Consider the following 12,729-nt stretch of genomic DNA (forward strand, 5'->3'; position numbering starts at 1 on the left):
GTCTTAGAAAAAATGGTTCACAAGCAATTAACGTAGTTTCTGGAAACTAATAATCTTCTGAGCCGAAACCAGTATCTGTTTCAGAAGATTATTAGTTTGTTATTATTACTTTGATGATCAAAGCAGAAGCAAACATCCACAATGCTTTTGTACGGAGACAACATCTGGTAATGGTTAATCTCGATATTGAGAAAGCCTTCGATACCACTTGGTGATATTGTGTCCTCCAGGACCTTCGTTCTTTTGGTTTGAGGGACAGTTACCCCAATTTATACAAAACTTCCTTCACCACAGAACTTTTCAACTCAGATATATGAACAGTTTATCTAAATCATTTGAACAAGAAGAGGGTGTACCACAGTGTTCCATCCTAAGCACAACATTATTCACTACAAGAATTACAAACATGACACGAGACATACCAAAAACAGTAGAATCATTCCCACAGCTTGCCAGGAAACCCCCTTGTGCAAAGTGAGGGTCAGTAGAACACAACTATAAAGACTGTATTGCCCCACAACCAGTATGCCCAAATTGCAAAAAAAGACCACCCCACTTATGCTAGAACATGTGAGTGCTGGAAAAGTGAGAAACTTATTCAGAAATATAAACAAACCATAATGTTTCCTACCAAGCAAAGCGAATCATCTCACCACCACCCATCCAAACAGACCAATGTATGCCCAAATCACCAAAAAATACCAGTCAACTGCAACACAAACTTCCAGTCATCAACAGGAAATGGATACTAATGAAAAATTTGCAGATAATCCTGTACTAGAATTTTTTGTTGAAGAAGACATGGACACAGGATAGCCTTTCTTTCCAAAAAAAGATAAAACAGAGTACCTCAGCAACACGAAAAGATATAATTAAAGATATGAAGAGATATAATTAAATGATACATTCGTATACATAAATTAACCCATCATACTCTTAGGCATATAACCAAGGAATGTTTTTAGATTAAACCACACACACACACACACACACACACACACACACACACACACACACACACACACACACACACACACACACACACACCATCAGGCATCTCTCATATTGTGGCATTATACTTCATAACTGGGTTGTCACTATTGCATCAACAGGGTACCTGCCCATCCACTGATGAGTAAGCCAATAAGCTTCGAAATGGTAACGTCTCGATGGTGTTATCTGCTGAGAATAAGTAGCATTAGTCTTCTCCATAGGTGAAATGTTACTTATTCGAGGTAGTGCAATACCATAGCAACTCATTGTGAAGTTATTCACAATATGAGATATAATTAAATGATGCAGTCAATACTACCTTGCTAGTAGAAATGATGTATATGCAGTAACTGTGCATAAATCAACCCCTTAATAACTTCTTCTAAATGATGGGTCACTTACATATGTCCACCTTCCTTCTGGAACAAATACTGCAGTAAGTTTGTCTATGTGTTCAACGACTCTGTATCCTACTCTAAAGTGGACAATAAACAATGATCCACTGCATAGTGACCATTTTCTCATAATAATTGAATTACTAAACAAGCCCTCTTATCATCCTACTAAAATTCCGCAGTGGCTCATTGATAAATCAGATTAGCAGACCTATAAAAAATCAGCTAAATTCGACCCTGAAATAATTCAAAACTCCCCAACTGATAAAGTGGTCGAGTATGTCACAAATATGATATTACATGCATCAGGAAAACCCATACCAAAATCCCCCTTAAAATTACCAGTACACCCAAAAATCTGGTGGAGTGATGAATGCTGTGCAGCTAAAAAAGAGAAAGTAAAGCTTGGAATACTTTTTGCTGCAATCCATCTACAGCTAATCTTATTCAGTATAGATATGCTAGAGCAAGAGAGAGGTATATTAGATGCAGTAATAAAAAGGCCGCTTGAATCCGCTTCACCTATATAACCATCAATCAAGCAAACCCCTACACATAAAATTTGATAAATAATCAGAAAAATGAGTGGTAAATATCAGATGCTCCTCCCCTATTATGGATTGGAGAGGGTAGAACGATGCTGACCCTGCTCATCAATCAAGCAAACCCCTACACATAAAATTTGAAAAATAATCAGAAAAATGAGTGGTAAATATCAGATGCTCCTCCCCTATTATGGATTGGAGAGGGTACAACGATGCTGACCCTGCTCAAATTGCCAATATTCTATTCTTTTGCTAAAACATCAGCAGCAGAAAGCTACACATCAACCTTCAGAAGATTCAAAGCAAATTCAGAAAAACAAAAGTTAAACTTTTCTTCAAAATTAGATGAACAATACAATTACCATTTACTATCCACGAACTGTGTAGAGCTCTGTCAACATATAGATGCAGTGCTGTAGGATCAGATAATTTTCATTATTGAATGATACAGGAGCTAAGTGCCGAATCATTGCAGTCACTTGGATTTGTTCAATAGACTTTATCTAGAAGATACATTCCCTAAACTATGGCATCATGCTAACGTCCTTGCCTTCCTTACATCAGGTAGAGATCTAACAAACCACACTTACTATCAGCCTATTGCCTTGAACAGTTGCCTTTGCAAAATTCTTGAAAAGATGGTAAACTGTTGACTGACATGGTACCTTGAAAATTTCAATCTCCTACATTCTGCACATGGTATTTGCCAAAACAGATCAACACTAGATATACTAGTAAGACTAGAGAACTCCATTCAGAATGCATTCCTTAGATTGTAAGATCTTGTAATGGTTTGCTCTGATATCAGTAAAGGTTATGATTCAATGGCTTAGCCAAGATAGGATCAGCAGGTACATTGTACCCCCTGATGCGGAAATCTGGTATTGTGGCACTTTTTTAGAAAGCAGATGGGGCCTTTTTTTTTTTTTTTGTGAATTGTCATTGGTGCTTTTTTGTTAATGTACCAGCTGACAAAAAAATCCTGGCTATGCCACTGTTATGATTCCATGTGGAAGTATGGAATACTCTGCAAATTATATCGCAATGGACTTTGGAGTCATGTCCCGGTTTTCATAAAGAACTTCCTGTACAAATGCACATTTCAGGTTCGATTTAAAATTGAGTTATCCCAAATATTCTTACAAGAAGAAGGAGTTCCCCAGGACTCTATACTCAGTGCTACACTCTTTATTATTGCAATAAACACCATTTCTGGACAACTTCCAAACACTATTGATACTGCACTGTTTGTAGTTGACCTTAGAATTTCATGTTATGCAAAAAACATGAATACTGTTGAGAGACGGTCACAAGGGGCAATAACTAAGATCAGTTCATGGGCACAAACCAATGATTTTCAACTTTGTCACCAAAAAATGTTATGTATCCATTTTTGCCACCAACGTAAACTTCACCTACATCTGGAATTGCAACTAAATGGCCAATCAATAGCAGTTCACTCTAGCATATGGTTCTTAGGAATCATATTAGATCATAAGCCTACCTTTCTACCTTTCTAAATATCATTCAGGTTCTCTCAGCAACTAAGCGGGGAGCTTATCGCCTTACCTTGTTATGGTTATATATAGAGCCTTAATAAGATCGAAAGTTGACTACAGAGCACCAGTGTATAGCTCAGCAAGACCTAGCATCTTTTCCTGGCTTGACTCTATTCATCATAATGCAATATGCATTGCCTTAGGAGCATATCACACATCTCCAATACATAGTCTATATGCTGAAGCACATGAACCCCCTCTCTCTATCAGAAGACAACAACTTATATTACACTATGCATATAAAATTAGATCTATGTCTGAACACCCAAACTGGTAGATACTTTTCACCCCCAGCACAGCATATTATACCAAGACCACCCTTCTGCTGACCGACCTTTAGGTATGAGAATAAAACACCTTTCAAAAGAACTTAATCTAACTTTTAATAATGTTGCAAATATCCTTGCTCCTTGGAGCATTACTCCACCTTCATAAATGGAATAAATCTGCATTACATAAAGAAAATTTCTTGCAACTGTACCATGCAGTAGTGGATCATATCCCCATCTTTATCATTGTACATACAGACGGATCGAAAAAGATGCACAATTTGGAATTTCTGCAGTTTTCCAAACATCACATTGGCCTATCAATTGCCATATGAGTTCAGTATATTTTTTGCGGAACTAACGGCAACTCAGGTTGCACTGAAATATATTGAGTCCTCCAATACTGAAAACAGTACAATTTTTTTCAGATTCTTTAAGTGCATTTCAAGCCCTGAAAAACATTACGAACATCAATCACCCAGTCTTAAAGGAAATAACCAACTCTTTGCATACCTTATCTGAACTCAGAAAATGCATACACTACTGCTGGGTCCCAGGATATATGGCAATTTCAAGAAATGAATTAACCAACAATTCTGCAAAATTGGCTAACTTACCGCCTGATGACAAGTGGAAAGTCCTGCATCAAGACTATAGACCAATAATCCAGGAAAATTTCAGCATGTTAGCAAGGCAGTTAACATGGCAAAATCAACTTAACAATAAGCTTTGAAGTATCACCATATCTTGAGCAATGGCCTTCAAGCTTCAGTTCAAATTGACGATAGGATCAGGCTTCAGTTCAAATTGACAGGCAAGCCAATAGGTAATATTGGCTTGCCTGCGAATAGGTCACACTAATATTACTCATGGTTATCTTTTAAGAGGTGAAATTTCCCCTCAGTGTCATCACTGTAACACTTTACATATAGTGAACCATATCCTTGTCGAATGCACAAAATATGCAAGAGGACACCAGAATCTCTTCACTCCAGCCACAACAGAACACCTCTTACATTTACTTCAGTTTTGGGAAATAAAACAAATGTTTCAAGCATTTTTACTTTTTTCAAAACGATTAATGTATACCACCTCCTTTAGCTAGCTAAAGACTATTTTTCTGGTACTAGCTTTGCAATTATCTCTATCTGTAAAGAAATAGCATACATACTTACTGTATGTATGGTGCACTATGGCCATAGATGCTAGTGCACCAAAAAATCCACAAGCTAACAACAATCTGCCACAGAGCTCTCCATCTATTCCCTTTCCTTGCTTCCTTTGTTTATCTGGGAAGCTGAACTTAATCTCTATGGAAGCAATCATTTCCTTGTGATATCCAACATACTGGGCGAACAACCTGTCATCTATCTACAGCCCCATAGTGGAAATTTGATCAGACAGATTGAGACACATTTGCACAACTAACAGACTTTGATCCTATTACAATTTAGCAGGAATCAATTGATGATGAAGTAACGTATATCACGTTGTATTATCCATGTAGCAATTGCAATCCCAAAAACATTCTTCTGATTTCCAAACTTTCCAAAGCCATAGTGGAACCAAGAATGCAAAGCAGCAAGAAAGGCTTGGGAAATATTTCGACAGTACAACACCATTGCACATCATGCCAGAGCACAAATAATAGTTGTCAGAGCAAAAAAGCATGCTGGGTAAAGTTTACTTCCTGCATTAACCAGACAACCAGTGCTAAAGTTGTCTGGGATAAAAATTCTGAAAATGAAGGATAAATATACATCACTTCAATAGTAGTAGTAGTAGTAGTAATGGCACATGATGAAATAAACAATCTTATATCACATCAGCCAAAAAAAAAAAAAAAAAATACCAGTTCATCCATCTGTACCCTCCAAGAATTTGTCTAGTTCTCCCTTGAATTCATTCAACCCATCCACTTCCACAACACCAGTTATATCTAATTTCTGCAGATGGAAGCCTGTTCTAACAATCAACCTGCTAACTGAAGGCAAATTTCTACACATCTATCCTGAAACCATGCTTCCTCGACTTGAATTTGTGTCCCCTCATGCACGTAGTCACAGCAAGTAGAAGAATACTATTAACATTCAGCTTACTCAGTTCAGTCAAGGCCTTAACACCTCACTAAGATCAATCAGTAAGTAGACTCAATTGCAATTGCCAATACTCTAGGAGAAGTATTTTCCAGCATATCTGCTGAAACATCATATTCTGCAGAATTCCTGGTTGTAAAGAAGCAAGTTGGAAAAACAGAAACTCAACTTTTCTTCAAGCATTGTTGATGCTTATAAGTGTCAACAATGCTTGACCAGATGATATTCAATATCAGATGATAAAATGATTTCCTTCACATTCTCTAGAGGTCTTACTTCTCCTCTATAATCAAATCTATTTGAAGGATCATTTTCCAGATTTTTGGTGTAGGGCAATGGGCCTTGTGTCTCTGAAGCCAGGAAAGGACTCTAAGGTTCCTACCAATTACTGCATTATTGCTCTGACTAGCTGCTTATGTAAAATGTTGTAAAAATAGTCAGTGCTTGCCGTGTATACTATCTTGAAACAAATAACTATTTTAACAAAATGCAATGTGGCTTCTGGAGAAACTGGTCCACTTTGGACCACTTGATACAATTAGAACCATCCATTTATGATGCTTTAAAGAATGAGCACTTGGTATCAGTTTTCTTTGACATGGAGGAAGCATATGGCATGACTTGGAGGTATAGTATTTCAAAGGACCTCTATTTATCTGGTCTCTGAGGTCATCTTATTTTTATCCAGAACTTTTTATCAAAATGACTCTTCGGTTCATGTTAGATCTAATTTCTCCAGGTATTTTTGCAAAGAGGAGGCAGTTCCTCAAGGCTCCATCCTTAGTGTTATGCTATTTGCTGTCAAAGTGAACAGCAGAACAGCTTCCTCCATCAGTAAACAGTGCTCTGTATGTGAATGATTTTAGTATTTTTTGTCGTTCTTGCAATATGAGAGTTATTGAATGAAAATGCCACATGCGATCGACCACCTTAGTTCCTGGTCACTGGCCAGTGGGTTCAAGTTTTCTTCTCAAAAGACCATTTGTGTGCATTTCTACCACAAATGGAATCTTTACCCTGACTCTGAACTGAAGTTTGAACAAATTTGGGGCTCATCTTTGATCAAAAGTTCATTTTTCTCTAACATATCCATTCGCTCAGGGCAAAAGGTCTAATGCCCAGCGCTATCTCCTCCAATTATTGGGGAGCAGATAGAAGCACATCGCTGCACCTTTACAAAACCCTTGTCTAGTCCTGGGGAATAAACTATGGTTCCCAAGTCTATTTCCTGCTAGAAATTCCATTCTTCGAATGGCTTGATCCAGTCCACTGCAGAGCCATACAGATTGCCACTGGAGCATTTTGTACCCTGCCATTCATAGTCTCTATGTGGAAGCCAATGAACTACCACTGATGCTTCAACATCAGCAGTTGTCATTACAATATGCTATAAAAATAAAATCCCTGCCAGATCACCCTACATGGACTACAGTTTTTATGCCACGATTGGAAAATCTGTATCTGTAAAACAGTGATCTATTCTGACTCTTTGAGTGTAATAACAACATTAAAAAATTCATCCAAGCTAATCCACCCTGTCTTGAAGCAAATTAGATCACAGCTAATGGCATTACATGTTAACCAATCAGTTGTTCTGCTGGATACCAGGTCATGCAAGTATAAAAGGAGATGAATACGCAGATCAAGCTGCTAAACATCCAACCACTGCATGCTCTACTGACTATCAAGTGCTGTATACAGACTACAAATCAGTTATAAAAAATGTTGTGAAGAACAATGGTTGCAAATCTGGCAGACTGAGGGCAGCAATAAGCTGCTGCAATTTAAAACAAAATAACATGAGATTAAATAGGCAGAAGGAGGTGGTCCTGGCCAGGACGAGTATTGGGCACACCCATCTGACCCATATCTATCTGCTCATGGGGAAGGATCTACCTTTTGTACATTTTGTCAGTCTTCACTTACGGTGAAGCATATTATAATAGAATGTAACCATTATATGAACAAGCCAACTTTATGTAACTAACTTTATGAACAAGTTCAAGAATTTCTTAATGCTGGGAAATGTCTGTGGAACAAGGAGAAGAGGTTCAGCAAAGAACATGCTGGCTCGACACCATCAAGAACAACACTGGCACGAGCATGAAGGACTTGAAAGAAGCTGTTGAAGACCAGACAGCATGGCAGCAGCTTGTCCATAGAGTCTCCAAAAGTTGGCTGCAACTTAATGGAAGAAAACAACAACAACCATTATATTAATGTTTGAAACACAATCACCACATCAGTTTAGGGTTGAATTTGAAAGTGTCTGCAATTCTGCCAAGACACGATAGGAGGGAGTATATTATGAGAGCCTTGTCAATCAATTCGGCCCTGGAAAGATTGTGCAAGGCTCAAGGGGTAGAATTTTTTTCAGCCTGGTTTGTACTTGTTAACAGGAGAGACTGCTTCTACACGGAAGGGATACACTTAAATAGAAAGGGTGCAAGAATATTTGCTGATGCTATCGAGGCAGTGTTAGGTGGGGTCGGAAAACTGCTAGCTTGGGGGGATACAAGGACTAATAGATTAACAGTAGCCACTGGAAAAAGTGAAAATGATTCTTGCACTGCTTCTATTGGAATGAGCAGCAGCCTGGAAAACAAGATGCAGGATATTTCAGAGACTGCTGGGAGTCATTGCGGTACAAGTAAACACATGGGTTGTGTTAGGGTAGCTAAGAATAGGAACAGGTGCATGCATACTTGCGTGTACACCAATGCTAGGAGTTTGGTAAATAAATTTGATGAATTTGAGGTATTGCTCAAAACATCAAAGGCAGATATTGTTGGGATATCAGAGATGTGGTGTCACACAGATATAAGAAATGCAGAACTGGAATTTGGGGAGTACAATGTGTACAGAAAGGATAGACAGGATAGGAAGGGAGGACGGGTTATGCTATTAGTTATGCTATTACATAAAATCCAAGGAAGTGAAGCCAGTCAACATTGCTGGACAGTGCTGTGTCGAGTCAGTTTGGTGTGTGACATAAGCATTGGGAGATCAAAATTGAGAGGATTGTGTTATAGGCCTAATGACCCTGATGAGTATATTAAGAAACTGTACAGGAAAATAGAGTGGGCCAGTAAATCAGAGAATCTTATAATGGGGGATTTTAATTTCCCAGATATTGACTGGAATTTGTGGTTTGGTCACTCACACACTAGCAAGGCTTTTGTGGATTTATTGGATGATTGTTTTCTACATCAGCATGTTAGGGAGGCAACTAGAGGGAGTAATACTCTTGATCTGATTATCAGTAGTGATTCTTCATGCATTAAGAATCTGCAGATAAAGGAACGGTTTTTTGCTTTCGCAAAGACAACTACGGTGGTCTGAGATAGTATTTCAGTTCTATACGGTGGGACCAACTGATGATGTTACCAACAGCAAATGCAAAATGGGAAGCATTCAAAGAATTAATCTTGGAAGCTACTAGGCTTTACATACCAACTAAGAAATATTGTTCAAGGTTTAGGCCTAAATGGATGTCAGATGAACTAATGAGGCATATAGCAGAGAAGAAAAATGCATGGGATACATATAAATTAATGGGTGACATGGAAGCCTATGATAAATATAAGCTGGTCTGTAACCAAGTCACAAAGGAGATTAGGCAGGCAAAGGCAGACTATGAGAAATCCTTGGCAAAGGATGCAAAGAAGAACAACAAAGAGTTCTTCACCTATGTAAACTCTAGAAGGAAAGGGATGAATCAGATTGGTCCACTGGATATTGATGGTTCAACTGTTGATGATCCTGCTCAGGTGGCTAACAAACTAAATGAGTATTTTGCATCTACATTCACCTATGAGGAGTTATTCAGGGAGGGGAATGCCAGAGCTGTATTAAACTCTGGCAGTAAGCTAGATAATCTTGTAATAACTGAGAGTAAAGTGGAGGAGAAATTGTTGAAGATAAGCATAAGAAAGACACCTGGGGTGGATGGAATCTATCCAGTTATATTAAAGGAGGCAGCAAAGGAAGTAAGCAAACTCTTAGCCATAATTATGAGAGCTTCTTTGGACTCAGGGGAGGTACTCATGGACTGGAGATGTGCAAATGTGACCCCAATTCACAAAGGAGGATCAAAAGGCAACACAAGTAATTATAGACCTGTTAGTTTCACTTCTGTTCCAGGAAAATTAATGGAGGCAATGGTTAAAGAAGCAGTGCAGGATCATCTAGACAAGACTTCAGTTATAGCTCGGACACAGCATGGTTTTGTTAAAGGAATGTCTTGCCTGAACAATTTGATTGGATACTGTGTGTGGTCACAAAGGAACTGGATGCAGGGAATAACTTTGATATCATATATTTGGATCTTAGAAAGGCTTTTGATACTGTTGCACATGGAAGACTGCTAAACAAATTGGAGCAGTGTGGCATTGGAGGCAAATTGCTGCTGTGGATAAAGGGATGGTTGAGTGGGAGAAGACAGAGAGTGGTAATCAATGGACACTGCTCATCGTGGACTAATGTTATTAGTGGAGTCCCTCAGTTCAGTGTTGGGTCCATTGTTCTTTTTTGTATTTATAGAATGATATTGATGATGGTATATCAATCTTAATGTCCAAGTTTGCAGATGATACGAAGATTGGCAGGGTTGTTAAGGACACTAATGACAGTATGCTGCTGCAATAGGATCTAGAAAAGTTGAATAGATGGGCTGAGAGGTGGCAACTGAAGTTTATCATTGACAAATGTAAAATACTGAATATGGGAAGAAGTAATCCCAGAGTAACGTATCAACTGGGTGGTAGTACACTGACAGTGATAGAAAGTGAAAGGGACCTGGGGGTAATTGTGCAGATATGAAGTTTTATGAGCAGTGCAGACAGTCTGCAAGAGTAGCTCATGGTGTCTTGTCAATGATATACAGGAATTTTTCAAGCAGGGATAAGGATGTGATTATCCCCTTGTATAAGGCAATGGTCAGGCCACACCTTGAGTACTGTATACAGATCTGGAGGTCTCATTTTAAGAAGGATGTAGAGCTGTTGGAACAAGTACAGAGAAGAGCAACAAGATTAGTGGGAACAAAGGGTTGTCCTTATGAAGAAAGGCTTAAATTTCGAAAATTACAGTGTCTAGAGACTAGGCACCTGTGAGGTGATCTGATTGAGGTGTATAAAGTAAAGCCTTGAATGGTTTGAGTATGCTCAATGCTGATGTGATTCTTCCTCTTGCTCAGAATAATCACCTTCGAGGGCATAAATTCAAATTGAGGAAAGACAGATGTAGGGTAGATGTGCAGAAGTTTGCCTTTAACCAGCGGGTAGTTGGTTGGTGGAACAGACTTGCATCCTTTGTAGTGGAAGTTGATAGCCTAAATAAATTTAAGTCTGAGCTGGACAGGCATTTGGAATGAATGGAGGGGTGAAATTAGAGCATTTTTTTTTTTTTTTTTTTTTGGCTGATGCTGCATAAGCTTGTTTTCTTGCATCATATGCCTCTACTTATGCTAATAACTTTCTCATTTGCAAGAGCCTTTATCATTATCTCATCTGATTGGAGACAATGCAAATCTAGCTGTTTTTGTTTTCTTGAAGCAGACAATTATTTAAAGGATTTTAACTTGTAACTTCATTACTGAATAGAACCAGGCACAATATGGCTTTAGCAGCCATTGTGCCATGAAACAACATACCAACCAACCAACCTGTGTATATATATATATATTTATTTATTTATATTTTATACCATTTGGCTTGGCACACTAGCCTTAAATGCTGCTGAGCCAAAATCAATCAATCAATCAACCCACCCATCCACCCTGTGCTTTCTCTGGTATGTGGTCCACTTGACAACATTAATTCTCTGGCTGATCCTTTCTTTCATTCTTTGTTTACTCTTACATGGATGTGTTCCTCCATTCTCCTGTCCTGTTCATTGCCACTTTCATTCTCATCCAAAAATTAAGTGTTTTTTAAGGTTCAGTTATAAAGTAACACTCTACCTTATCAGAAATTTCTAAATAGAACAAATTAACAAATTTCAACAAAAACAAATGCCTAAACAATATCTAAATACATTTATTAGCAGCAAGATAACCATTTAATCTGAAATTTCTGCTGCCATCTAGAGAATGCATTTTAATGTTGGTGGCCGATAACCTGGGTTTTCCTGATAAGACAAAATTTACTGTGAATTTCCAGTTTACCATAAATGCTGTGTTCATTTCATATAATAACTCTACCAGAACTACTGCACTTATTCCATGTAATAAGTTTCCACCCACTATTCCAAAATAAATAAAATAAAAAAAAAAAAATAACCTGTTAACAAAACAGAGCTTTAGAAAGCATGTCATCTTGCATATTGCACATAAAATGAAAATAATTTAGGTACAACTGTTTATACAGATAACTTTAGGGAGATAAAAAGAGCAGATTTACCAGACATCTGATTGGTTAGTAAACACTCCATCTTTTAGAGATTCAGGAGCCATCCATCGTACAGGAAGTAGTCCTTTGCCTCCTTTGCGATAATAGTCTGTTTCGTATATATCTCTAGTCATACCAAAGTCCCCAATCTTTACTGTCAGATCTTCTGCTACCATGCAGTTTCTAGCAGCAAGATCTCTGTGGACAAATTTCTTTGCAGCTAGATAAGCCATTCCATCAGAAATTTCTGCTGCCATCTGTAGAATGCATTTCAATGTTGGTGGTTGATGCCCTGGGTTTTCCTGATGAAACAAAATTTACTATTAGATGGCTCTCTCTCTCACCCCTTACACACAATATTTTTATGGCATTAGTATATCTATTAAGTAATGCTATCATTATGCAATCAGAATAATTTCTACATTAAAGTAGCTTTTTAGTAAATTTTAATGCAAATGTTGTTCTTCATTCTGCGTAATACTA

The 12,729-nt window shown here is 38.0% G+C and overlaps 1 protein-coding gene across 1 annotated transcript in view; it reads right to left on the bottom strand.

The window, feature by feature from the left end:
- Positions 1-12,729, bottom strand: part of LOC150083254 (insulin-like peptide receptor) — a 503,669-nt gene that overhangs the window by 41,774 nt on the left and 449,166 nt on the right. The window contains exon 22 of the mRNA XM_090378451.1: positions 12,259-12,548. Coding sequence (XP_090234577.1) covers positions 12,259-12,548 — 290 coding nt within the window. The remainder of the gene's footprint in view (positions 1-12,258; positions 12,549-12,729) is intronic.

This window comes from Mastigoproctus giganteus, chromosome 7 (genome assembly GCF_048544385.1).
Source record: "Mastigoproctus giganteus isolate SK-2022 chromosome 7, ASM4854438v1, whole genome shotgun sequence".
NCBI lineage: Eukaryota > Metazoa > Arthropoda > Arachnida > Uropygi > Thelyphonidae > Mastigoproctus > Mastigoproctus giganteus.